The sequence below is a fragment of the Benincasa hispida genome, chromosome 1 (assembly GCF_027475165.1).
Source record: "Benincasa hispida cultivar pf3 chromosome 1, pf3_genome.v1.1, whole genome shotgun sequence".
Taxonomy (NCBI): Eukaryota; Viridiplantae; Streptophyta; class Magnoliopsida; order Cucurbitales; family Cucurbitaceae; genus Benincasa; species Benincasa hispida.
In genome coordinates this window covers 96,136,087-96,148,074 of record NC_143478.1, presented here as the reverse complement: position 1 = coordinate 96,148,074, position 11,988 = coordinate 96,136,087, and the positions used below count along the sequence as shown (strand labels likewise).

General features: G+C 33.3%; 1 protein-coding gene across 1 annotated transcript; it reads right to left on the bottom strand.

Annotated features, from left to right (window-relative positions):
• Nucleotides 1–2,155: 2,155 nt before the first annotated feature.
• On the bottom strand, nucleotides 2,156–3,450 carry LOC120069962 (uncharacterized). The gene has a single exon (XM_039021810.2). The coding sequence runs from the start codon at nucleotides 3,318–3,320 to the stop codon at nucleotides 2,691–2,693; it is 630 nt and encodes a 209-aa protein (XP_038877738.1). The 5' UTR covers nucleotides 3,321–3,450; the 3' UTR covers nucleotides 2,156–2,690.
• Between the last annotated feature and the right edge of the window lie 8,538 nt (nucleotides 3,451–11,988).

The following is an 11,988-nucleotide window of genomic DNA, read 5'->3' as shown; positions in this document are numbered from 1 at the left end:
TATTCTGGAATTAGTATTTAGTCAAAAATGTCTTGCATCAGTGAAGGAGTATTTTACTGCCCCTCGATAGCATCTATTCTAACTCACTAAAATATTGTTGAAAATAAATAATGAAATTTAGGTATATTAATATTTTTGCTAAAGTTTGTTTGGATTTGAAAGCAATTTACGTATTAGAATTTATTTATATTTTCAGCATGTCGAATTCTTCTAAATTACTCTCTTTCGACAAGTTTAATAGTCTTCATTTTTCAACATCGAATATAAATGCAATACAAGCAGATGATGATTTAAAATTGGTTTTAACGAAGGAATGTTCTCTATCTCCCAGCTCATCTACAAACCAAAGAGTTTGAAATGCATATGACAGATGAATTAAGGCAAAGGAAAAGGCTCGAATCTGTATCCTAGCAAATATATCCGATATACTAGCTAAGAAATTCAAGAACCTGATTTCTACTAAAGAAATCATGAAATTGTTACAAACATTGTTTGAAAAAATGTCAGGAACGATATTCTTGGAGATGTTTATAACCATGACATAAAGGATAGAACCTCTGTTAATGAACAAGTTATGGATATGTTGAAAGTAATAAACACGAATGTCAAAAATGGGGAAATTAAGAAAGTACAACAAAGTAAAAATGATTTACTTATCATTGAGATATGTTTAGTGGAAAATGATAAATTAACCTAGATATTAGATTCAGGTGTCATTAATCACATTTGTGCTTTCACTTAGGAAACTAGTTCCTAGAGACAGCTTACAGAAAGCGAAACAACCTTTAAAGTAGGGATCGGGGAGGTTGTCTTAACTAAAGTAATGGGAGATAAGAAGTTATTAATTGAAGATAGATTCATTTTACTTGAAAATGTTTATTACATTCATTACATGAAGAGGAATTTAATATCTATCTCATGTTTGAAATAGAGAAATTAAACTGAAAAATAAACATTGAGAAAGAGTTGTTGAAAAAGAAAGCAAAGAAGTTAGAGTGATCTGTTTAAAAAATTTAAAAAAAAAAAAAAAGGAGAGAGAGAGACAATGTGGAAAATGATAGGTTGAAATTAGCTATATATATAGATATATAGATATATAGATCTCAAATCATAATTTGATTTTATTTTTTAATTTTTTTTTATACTTATTTAATTTGAAGTAGATATTCGAGATAAAATGTGATTTAAAAAATGATTTTGAATAAGAGATTAGATAATAGAATATTATTTTTAGAGATAAAATGAGACTTTTTTAATAATTTAAATGTGAAATTATGTAAAATGTTCCATGACCATCAATCAGAAGGGACAAAAGAGAAAATCAAATGTTTCTTTCACATAGCCATTTTAGATTAGTATAGATAGATTATGGAATTAGAGAATCGAAGTTTTCTTACCTAATTTAGAATATGATTTTTTAAGTCTAATCTCACGTTTGTGTACTACCTGCCTGCATCCACAAAATAATTTGCACCAACTTCAGTCTTGACACCTCAAACAATATTGGTTTAGAGTCTTAATAGATACACTAATTTAAGGGTATAAAAATCCTTTTTTCTAAAAAAAATTTATTTGTATATGATATGTTGCGGCAGTACGGAGAAAATAAGGTTTCAAATTTGGATATTCACTCCGGCGTATAAACCGTTTTACTTAAATAAATAAATAAACCTAAAGGTTGATATGTCCCATCTCTCTATATATATATGATATTCTCATATATTTGTTAAAATATTTTCCTAAGAAACTATATTTACTTATAAGGAAAAATATATATATAAATATCATAAGTATTTACTTAAAATATTTTCCTAAGTATTTTTATTTACTTAATTCGATGGTAAAAAAATATAGTAAAGTTTTCTCTTATGAAGTATGAATTTTGGCAAAATTATTGGATAATTAATAATCAGAGTTATTTCCTTGTAGAACTTTATTTTATTAAAACTAATGAGTTCAAGAAAAAAACATTTATGCTGTTTAAAAATTTGGGTAATTAGTGGAGAAGTAAAAATTGCAATATTTGATTAAATTTATAGTCATGTTTGGAGTCTAAATTGACAATGCAAATTGATACAATTCAACCCTGGCAAAGATTTGGGGTTGATGGCTTCAATGACTAAATAATCTATCAAAATAAATAAGAGTGTACATAGGCAATACTAATTTGTAAGTAAATTCTGTATTAAATATTTACACATACAATCTTCAAATCAAATTTATACAAAGAATTGATCATATTCAGCCCTATCAAAGAAAAAAACTGAGAAACATAATCTTTAATAAAGAGTAAAGTTAACAAATTTGACACTAAGGCTGTTTCAAATAACTCAAAGACTTTAATAGCTCTATTGATATCTCCATCTTCACAACTATACACTCCAAATCACAAATTTACTTACTCTAAATTCAAAACACAATTAAAATTCATCCCAAATTCTAATCATCATATCCAAGCAGCAGTTCGAGTTGCAACACTTCTCGAATGAAGGAGGAACACCAATATTCAGTCACTGTAAATTTCTCAAATTCGTCTATGGATGTGTTTGTGCATGATAACTGACTCTTTTGTAAGTTTGTGAATCACAGAATGGAAGCAGAATTCGTAATGGTGAGTTTTAAATAGTGACCTTCTTTTGGTGAGCCGCTCATCGTCGCTATGGACAAAAAAAGCAGTTCGCAGTGAATGATTATGGTTGGAAAATGTGCCGCTGGTCCTCCTGATCCTCCTCCTCTGCTCTTGACATGACTGATAGACGGCTAGGTCTAGGCTGAAAAGCTGATCGCCGCCGCTGCTGATGTGAAGAAGGCCTAATCAAAGCCGATAAAACTCTTTTCACGAGGTCAGCACCTTCTACGCATCCAATTCTCACTAGCGAATTCGTCATTGCGGATCTCCGGATATTCAACGATCGGTTCTGGAATTGGCTGCGATTCGTGACATTTACAGATTGCCTCGAATTCTTGTGGAGAGAACACCTGAACGAGCCTGGATGTTTCGTCGGAGAACACATGCACGTTTTCTTCTTGTTCGACGGCACCGCATTCGCATTCCTGTCGCGATTCTTCTGAACCGAAATCGAACGGCTAGGAGATGCCGATCTCTGATCAATCTGAAATCTCACAGACGATACCGCCGACGACGACGGAGACAAAGACGAAGAAGGAGATTTTCTATACATTGCGACAGGCGCCGTAGACGACGGTCGAGACATGAAAGCCGTACTCGACGAAGCGAAAGCCGACGGAGAAGAAATGTAGCCTCGCGACGGCAAGGATGAGGCGGATTTTCGAGATTTGGCTCCGAACGAAAAAGCCATGGATTTGCAGGCGGTGAAGTGAGAGAGAGAGAGAGAGAGAGAGAGGTTTTGGAGAAGAAGGAAAAAGGTTAGAGACGAAGGGTTTTGATATTTGCGGAGGCGCCAAAATTTTCAGAGGGCCGCAAATCAGCAAAACGAATAAAAAGGGATGTGAGGAGGTATTTATAGGGAGAGAAAGGGTAGGGGTGTGATTAAGAGACTGTTTGAGGGTAACTGGGTAATTCGGAATGTTAACCTAATGTAAATCGGTCATTGGGTGCGTGGGATTAATAACAGGTTGGGTTTAAGTAGTGTGTATAATAGCTGTGGGCTTCCGAAACTTAATGAAGTTTCTCACGCCCCATTCTGGATGTGTGCCACACGCGCCTAAAGTTTTTTCATTTATTTTATTTTATGTATTTTTATGACATTTTTAGGGTGTGTTTTGAAATACATTCTCACGCGTTTAATTTAAAAAAAAAATTATTTTGTAAAATATTGTAGTGTTTGTTCGTCACTTTAATCTTTTTATTAAAAGTGTTTAAATAAAAATGGGTTCATTTTTTTATCAAGTCAATGCAAACTATCAATCCCAAATTTAAATAGTTAAGGCTCGTTTGGTTATCATTTGGTTTTATTTTTTTAAAATTAAACCTATTTCATCTACATTTATTCTGTTTTCAAGTACAATGGTTGAATTCTTAGTTAAATTTCAAAAATAAAAATAACTTTTTGAAGACTATATTTTCTAACTCTTAGAATTTAGCTTGATTTTTTAAATTATTGATGAAAAGAAAATAATAAAAGAAGAATTTTTGAAGTAAAAACAGTGTAAGCTTGATTTTTAAAAACAAAAAATAAAATGGTTTGACAGTTGTTACTCTAAAATTAGATTAATTAGAATTTTTTAAGTTAAAAATTGAGTTATGAATTATTAAAAAAAAAGCGTGAATTTTCTTTTTATTACTTGTTCGAGAAGAATAAGAATCTCAACCGTCCTAAAAAGAACTTTTATTCATTTAGGTTTGTCTTCTCTTTAAATTTTTCCTCCAGAATTTTCGTTTTAATCTTTTTTTTAAGTTCATCGTTTCATTAAGGTCCATTTTGTTTTCTTTTTTATTCCAAAAAAAAATCCATTGAGGCTTCTTCTTAACATAAAATAAAAAAATAATAATAACTTAAATAAAAATCAAAAGAAAAAAATATGAAGAATATTTTTAATATGGATTAATAAAAACCTTATTATTGTTGTCCTAGGTATGATCGTACGTTGTGCCACAAGCCCAAAGTCGGAAAAATTAAAAGGCTTTTAGAAACTATTTAGGAAAATATTGTTGTTTTCAAACTATTTGTAAAAATATTGTTGTTTTAAATAAGTCGAGGGTTGAAAATTCGACCTAAATAGGTCGAATTTTGAACCCTCGACCTTCTTTTTTTTTAAGGAAAATATTGTTGTTTTCAAACGGATTCTGTCATCTCAGCAAGTCTGACTAAATAACGAGCTAATGAATCTCCTTATTTTTGCAATTGAACTTCCCAATCACATTCAAGAGCGAGATTATGAGCGAGAGCGTGAGCATGAATGTGAGTGAGAGCGAGATTTTGATAGAGAGCGAGAATACCGTACAAATTTCCTCTTTTTTTTTCCTTTTTAATTATTACACATTCCACCTTCTTCTTTCTAATCATTTTTTTTTAATTTTCCATTTTATAAAAAAAAAATCTAAAAATATTTATTATTTTATTTAAAATCTAAAAAGAATAAATTAAAAAAAAACTCATAAAAATAAAAAAATGTAAATTAAATATCTCATTTATATAAAAATAATTACAAAAATCAATGTGTCCCACAAGGCGGACGTCATCGATTTCGAACTTAAGGTTGCTCGGGTTCTTCTTGATCTTGCTCTGGTACCTCTGTAGGCGCTTCATAATATAAATATTCATTATGCTCTCCACGACCCCGACCATGTCCATGTACGTATGAAGACGAAGGACCAGCCTCTGAGTCATAATGTTCTGAACCAAATGCTGGCATCATCATCATCGGACTAACATAATCAGTTTGACTCTGCGTCTGCGTCATAGGGGGCAACTCTTCCACATTATGTTCAACCTCATCAAACTCATCCTCTTCCCAAACAGGTCCTCTACGTCTAGGAGCTGGTGGAGGAACAATAGGTATATCGTACATATAATGAATTTCCTTCATATAGCTTTGGTTGTCACTACATATAGCAAGAACCTGGTTCGGATCATTCGCAACCTCGCGGAGCCTACTGTTGTTCGATCTCTGTGAATTATAAAACAATTAGACAATATTTAAAATAAATATAAATTAAAAAAATTAGATAATATTCATTCATTTACCAGATGACCCACAGCTGCTCCCGAATGAGTGATGTAGCGCCTTGTGATATTATTATACCAATGAATATATTCTGGAGTGACATCTGTGTCAAACTGTTCAAGAGAAACCCCCACTGCAATAAACCTTGCACGATAGTGCCATTGCACTACCAAATGTGCAACTTTTTTGGACCAATCTCCAATTCTTAGGTCAATATCATGCAGTACGGGTTCAGTATTACAAGGCGATGGGATATCCTGCTGAAAACCGAATTGTCTCATCACCCTGTCAGGAAGATGCCACTCACCAATGTGAAAACATATGAAAGGACTCATCGTCCGCCATATGTTTTGACCATTCGTACAAAAATTAGGCAAAGTATGCACAATAATTTTGTACGGTTCCCAAATAACCTGAAACACAAAATATTATATTAGAGAATATTAAAGACAAATACAATAAAAATGTGAATAAAATAATCAAACACGAATTTGAGCTACAATCTTCTCCAATTAAAGTTGTGGACCACCACTAGAGCTTCTTTACTATTCTCTAGGAGCCTTAGATTGAGTTGTGAGACTCAAAACAAGCTTGAACTTAGGGAAATTAGAGGAGAAGTTTTCTGGTTTTCAACTTGTTGAAGAATAACTTCTTCAACTTTCAAACACTCGGCAATTTAGCAAATTGCATGCCTTTTTCCACTCAATCAAGAGTGGTTTTATTATATGACTCTTTTGCAAACTGATCAATTGAAATGATTCCAGCTACTCTTTGAATTTGGTGGTGGAATTATGTGCAAGAAAGTGACTAACCTTCTTGCTTGAAAGTGAGAAAAATCCCATTGCTTGAAAGTGAGAAAAATCCCACATTGGGATTTTTCTCAATTTTCAATTTCCCTTTTGATTTTGAAATTGATTTCAAAATCAAAATTTTTTTCAATTTTAATTTTTTAATTAAAATTGAAATTTTATTAATTTTACAAAAAAATAATTCAATAATCAAATTTTCTAATAAAATAAATAAATAATAATTAATTCTATTAATTTATTATCAAATATCAAATTAATTTGCCACCAATTCCATTACCATGAATCCCTATTCATGAAATTAATATTTAAATCATATTTGTATATTAATCGATTCTCCAATTATGTTTAATTTCAAAATTAAATGTGTAATTATATCACATATAATTACTAATTTTCTTAATTCGATTTTGAACGTTTCAAATCAACTTATCACACTATTCTAAGGCTAATCCATTTGTGAGCTAATAGGGGACCTAATGAACCTACAAATCATAGGCTCTAACGAGATTAATTGGCTAAACATTTGACATCGAATTAACCCTCATTCGTAACTACCGGGTCACTCCACTAAAGCTCAGTAGTTGCACTCTCCTCACTATAGATATATTGTGTCCACTCGATATAACCATGATTAATAACCCTTCATAGGTTGTTCGTAATAATGGTTGGGTCAAAAGGTTGTTTTACCCTCGAGATTACCTCTTGTTTCTTAAGTCCCACTGATCCTCTAATGAACAATTTGTTTGTGATCCAATCAACAAACAAAATCCCTCTCGGGCCAATGAGAGGATGGGGCCCCTTGTTCAAGACTCGGAATCAACACTTAAGGGAACAACCTCTCTACTATCCCTAAAAGCGGGTAAGAGTGAATTTCATCTTGCACTCTATGTCCCCAGCTATCTACCCGGTCTTACCTCTGAAATGGGAGGCTTATTGAGTCGCCGCTATTGAGCCAAACTTCACCTGTGCAAATCTAAAGATAATCCTGAATAAACAAGAGTTCATAGTTAGCTCAGGATTAAGATTAAGTTACCTAGGTCATCGTTATGAAATAGTCAGTCTTAAATAGTAAACAACGTTATAAAGTAAGAGTGACTTATTTCTTGGTCCGATCTTATGAAAACTCATTGCATATGACGTCCCCACTCCTCATGTCACCACATGAATGAATTAGGATCACTTCATTTGTAGAACTTTATAACTCCTTATAACAACTACAACCGATAGTGTTACTAGAATAAGGCACCCAATCTTATTTGTATATTATAGATCATTTTGACTATTTACTCGAACCTGATCCACTTTTATGTCTCCACATAAAGTTCAAATACTCATATAATAGTCATGGATCTTTTAGTTTATTGGATTTATTTCTAAAACAAAATAAGCAATTCATATATTCAATAACTTTATCAATTTACAGAATGAGTTTATTGTTCACAAACCACGAGTTTTAGGACATAAAACCCAACAAAATCCCACTTGGACTAAAACTCCAGCGGTAACATGCATATAAATACATTGAGTTTTTAAGTTTTACAGATAAATACAATAAAATAGGGCATCACATACCCATGGTTTGCTTTTAGGTATCACATACCCATGGGTTTTTCTCCCACTTGCCCTAGGTTATACAACCCATAGTCCTGTCTCACTAGGTGATCTGAAGGAACTCTAACGACAGAGAACCTTGAGCGGAAGTGGATCGACCAAATTTCATTTTTATTGAATATAAAATTTTACAGTAAACAAGTAATAAGATATGCATTTAATTCTAAATTATAGCATGCTAAAGAAAGGGGTTCAAGAAACCTCACCTTTCAAGACCTTTCTTCACGTTTTCCCTCGAATAGTTCACGAACAACTTGAAGACTTTCTTCAAGATTAACCTCGAACAAAGCCGAACACTACCACAAATGTTTCCTTGGTATTCTCAGGGTGAGAACCCAGAAGTGGTGGGCTCTGGCTATTTTGGATTTTAAGGAAAAACTTAATGGAGAGGGAAGGATTGAAAATTTTCTCAAAAAACGCAGAACACTTCTGTTGTTTTCTCACACTGTTAAGAATTGATTGACAAGCCTTAGCCAGAAGAAGAAGAAACCTTTTCTTTTCTACTTGCCAAAACTAACCACCACGTGGGTGGAGTGAAAAGAAAGGGAAGAGAGTTGTAACTCACCCCCTTATTATTAAAATAATAATAATAATAATAATAATAATATAAATATGATAACTAACTTATCAATATATATATATATATATAATAATATGTTATATCAAATATAACGTATAACCTATAACTTTAATATTGTATCACATACAATATAAACTATAGTTTCTTTTCTCTTTTATATGGCATTTAATATAAATAATATTTATATTAAATTTAACAACTTTGAATCCAATTCATAGTAACTATATTTGAATCTCATTCAAATATTTATTTCCTTTCATTAAGCTATAATGTATCAAATATATTATGACAATTATATCACATATAATTGAAACAACTTAATTAACCATATATAATTAAATCCCTCTATTAATTTGAACAATTCAAATTAATCCAAAAACTGATTCTCAATTAATCCTATTCAGCTACCAAGAGGACCTCATGGACCTGTAGCTTGAAGCTCCAACGGTACATGAATAATTAATTAAACTCTTTAATTACATTATTCATCATCCGTTAATTGTCGGGCACTCCACTAAAGACTGACAGTTGCACTATTTGCACCACAGATATATTTTTGTGTCCATTGGATATAACCAATAAATAGTACGATGACCCTTCACAAATTGCTCATAAGTATAGCTCGACCAAATTACCGTTTTGCCCTCCTAGTTATATCTAACTTCTTAAGTACTACTGATCCCTCTAATGAACAATAGATCATAGTCCAATTATGACTAAACCCCTCTTGGGCCAGAAGAAGGTGTGGCGCCACATTGTTCAAGATTCGAAATCAGCTTTTAAGGGAGTAATTTATCTACTTACCCTTACCACGGGGAAGGAGTGAATTCCATCTTGTGTAGTTGTGTTTTCAGCTCCCCAATCAGAGGAATTCTCATAATGGTAAATTTGTTAAATTGAAAATTTGGCCACTCTCACCCATACAAATCAAAGAACCACTCTCATAGGTAGGAGTTCACAACTTAATCAGGATTCAGGTCATGTTACCTATGGTCATCATGGTGAATGTAAGTCTCTATTATGAACGACGTTATATATTGAGGCTAAAAATTTTATGGTCCGGTCTTATACAAACTCCTTTGTATAGAATATCCTCACTCGCATGTCTATACATGAATGATCAGGATCATATCATTTGTAGCAATTTACAACAATTGTAACACCTACAAAGTGGGTCATACTCATAGTGTCACCAGAATAAAGTATCCAACTTTATCCATTTACTATAGACCATTTAGGTTATCACTTAAACATGTTCCACCTGTATGTCTCTGAAGAAACTCTTATACTAGAGTACCTACGGGCAGAAGCAGATCTTTCCAATTCATTGTCACAAAGTTTTCACACATATATTCTAACATATAGATATCATTGGAAACACTAATTACTAGCATGCTTTAAAAGATAAATTACAAGAGACTGAGAGACTTACTGGTTGAAGACTTTCTTCAAAAATCTCGGTCTCACCTGACCAAACTCCTCACACTCGTCCAACAAGCATTCGCCCAGCAACACCACAGTTGTCTACACGAATAGCAACGCACGAACAACAGGGAACGGGGACGGCACCACCACTCAAAGCCCTCAATATTCTCGGAGTGAGAATCCAAAAGGTGGACTTTGATGGAATTGGTAGAGGGGAGGAGGAAAGGTGATTGTGTACTATGAACAAGCAAGGGAGAAAGGGATGACTATCATATAGTCGGGTGCTTGATCATTTAAGTCAGGGTACATGATCGTGTAGTAATTGCTAAGCGATCGTCTAGGTAAAAAAATAAGCGATCATTTAGAAATTGTGGGCGATCGTTTAGGAAACGCGAGTGTGCGATCATTTAGTAGGCGGGCGCTATCGTATAGGCTCTCAACACTAAGCAATACAAGACTTTCACACCGTGAACGATTTTACGTGTCTATTGCAAAATGAAAACTATTTTCATTTTATTCTTCAGTTACTGAAACTGAATTGAACTTCCCACTATCACACGATTTCGAAGAAAACTTTGGCCAATTATCTCATAACCGTCCAATTAATAAATTAATAAATACAATCATATTATATTTATAACCTATAGTTTGATATCATATATCAACTATAGTGTTTTCTCCTCTACTTGATCTAAATTATATTTATATCAAAATTCCTCCAAAATAATGTATCTCATACATTTAGTTAATCATATCATATATAATCGAACTCCCTCTTATCAATTTGAACATTTCAAACTGACCCAAAAACTTATTCTCAACTTATACCCAAGCTACCAAGGGGACCTTATGGACCTATAGGTCGAAGCTCCAACGGTAGTGAATAGCTGATTAAACTCTTTAGCCACGAGATCCACCATCCATTAACTTTCAGAAATTCCACTAAAGACTGGCAACTGAACTCTTCTTACCACAGATATATTTATGTGTCCATCGGATATAACCAATCATGAGTATGATAACCCTTCACAAATGCTTGTAAGTACAACTGGACCAATTTTGTGTGAACACCTCTCGGGCCATGAGAAGGTGTGTGGCGTCACATCGTTCAAGCCCTGGAATTGTCTTTAAAGGGGCTATCTATCTACTTGCCTCTACTTTAGGGAAGAAGTGAATTCCATCTTGTGTAGCTAAGTTCCCAACTCCTAAATCAAACGAATCCCCAAAGTGGTAGCTTTGAGTCGGCGACCTGGCCACTCGCACCTATGCAAATCAAAAAACCATCCTCAATGGCAGGAGTTCCCAACTCACTCAGGATTGAGGTCATGTTATCTATGGTCATCACTTTCAAGTGAAGTCTCTGCCATGAACGACGTTATATAACGAGACGTTAACACTTCGTGGTTAGGTCTTATACAAACTCTTTGTATAGGACGCCCCCGCTGACATGTCCCTTACATAAATGATCAGGATTAGACGATCTATGAAAAGTCATAACACTTGTAACTATTCCACAAAGCGGACAACATCCATAGCGTTACCAGGATAAGGTTTCCTTTCTATATCCATATACTACAGACCATTTTGGTTATCACTTAAAACATGATCCACTTGTATGTCACTACATACATGCTTAAGTTACATAAAGATAACCACGGTTTTTAGTTTATTGGTTTGTGGTAAAGCAAATAAAATATTCAAATGAGCAAAATCAAGAAGTGAAGTAAATATCATATATTATATATCACAAGCATTCGTACAAACTACTTACAAACTACAGGACACGACATTTTAGGGCATCCACCCCAACAATCTCCCACTTGTCCTAAAGCGAAGTGGAGTATACAAAAACAAGTACATCAACAATAAATACGGCATAAAAGCTTAGTACAAGAAAATCTCCCATTTACCCTA

Excerpts from the sequence above, each read along its gene's own strand:
- LOC120069962 (XM_039021810.2), bottom strand. The coding sequence starts at position 3,320 with ATGGCTTTTTCGTTCGGAGCCAAATCTCGAAAATCCGCCTCATCCTTG.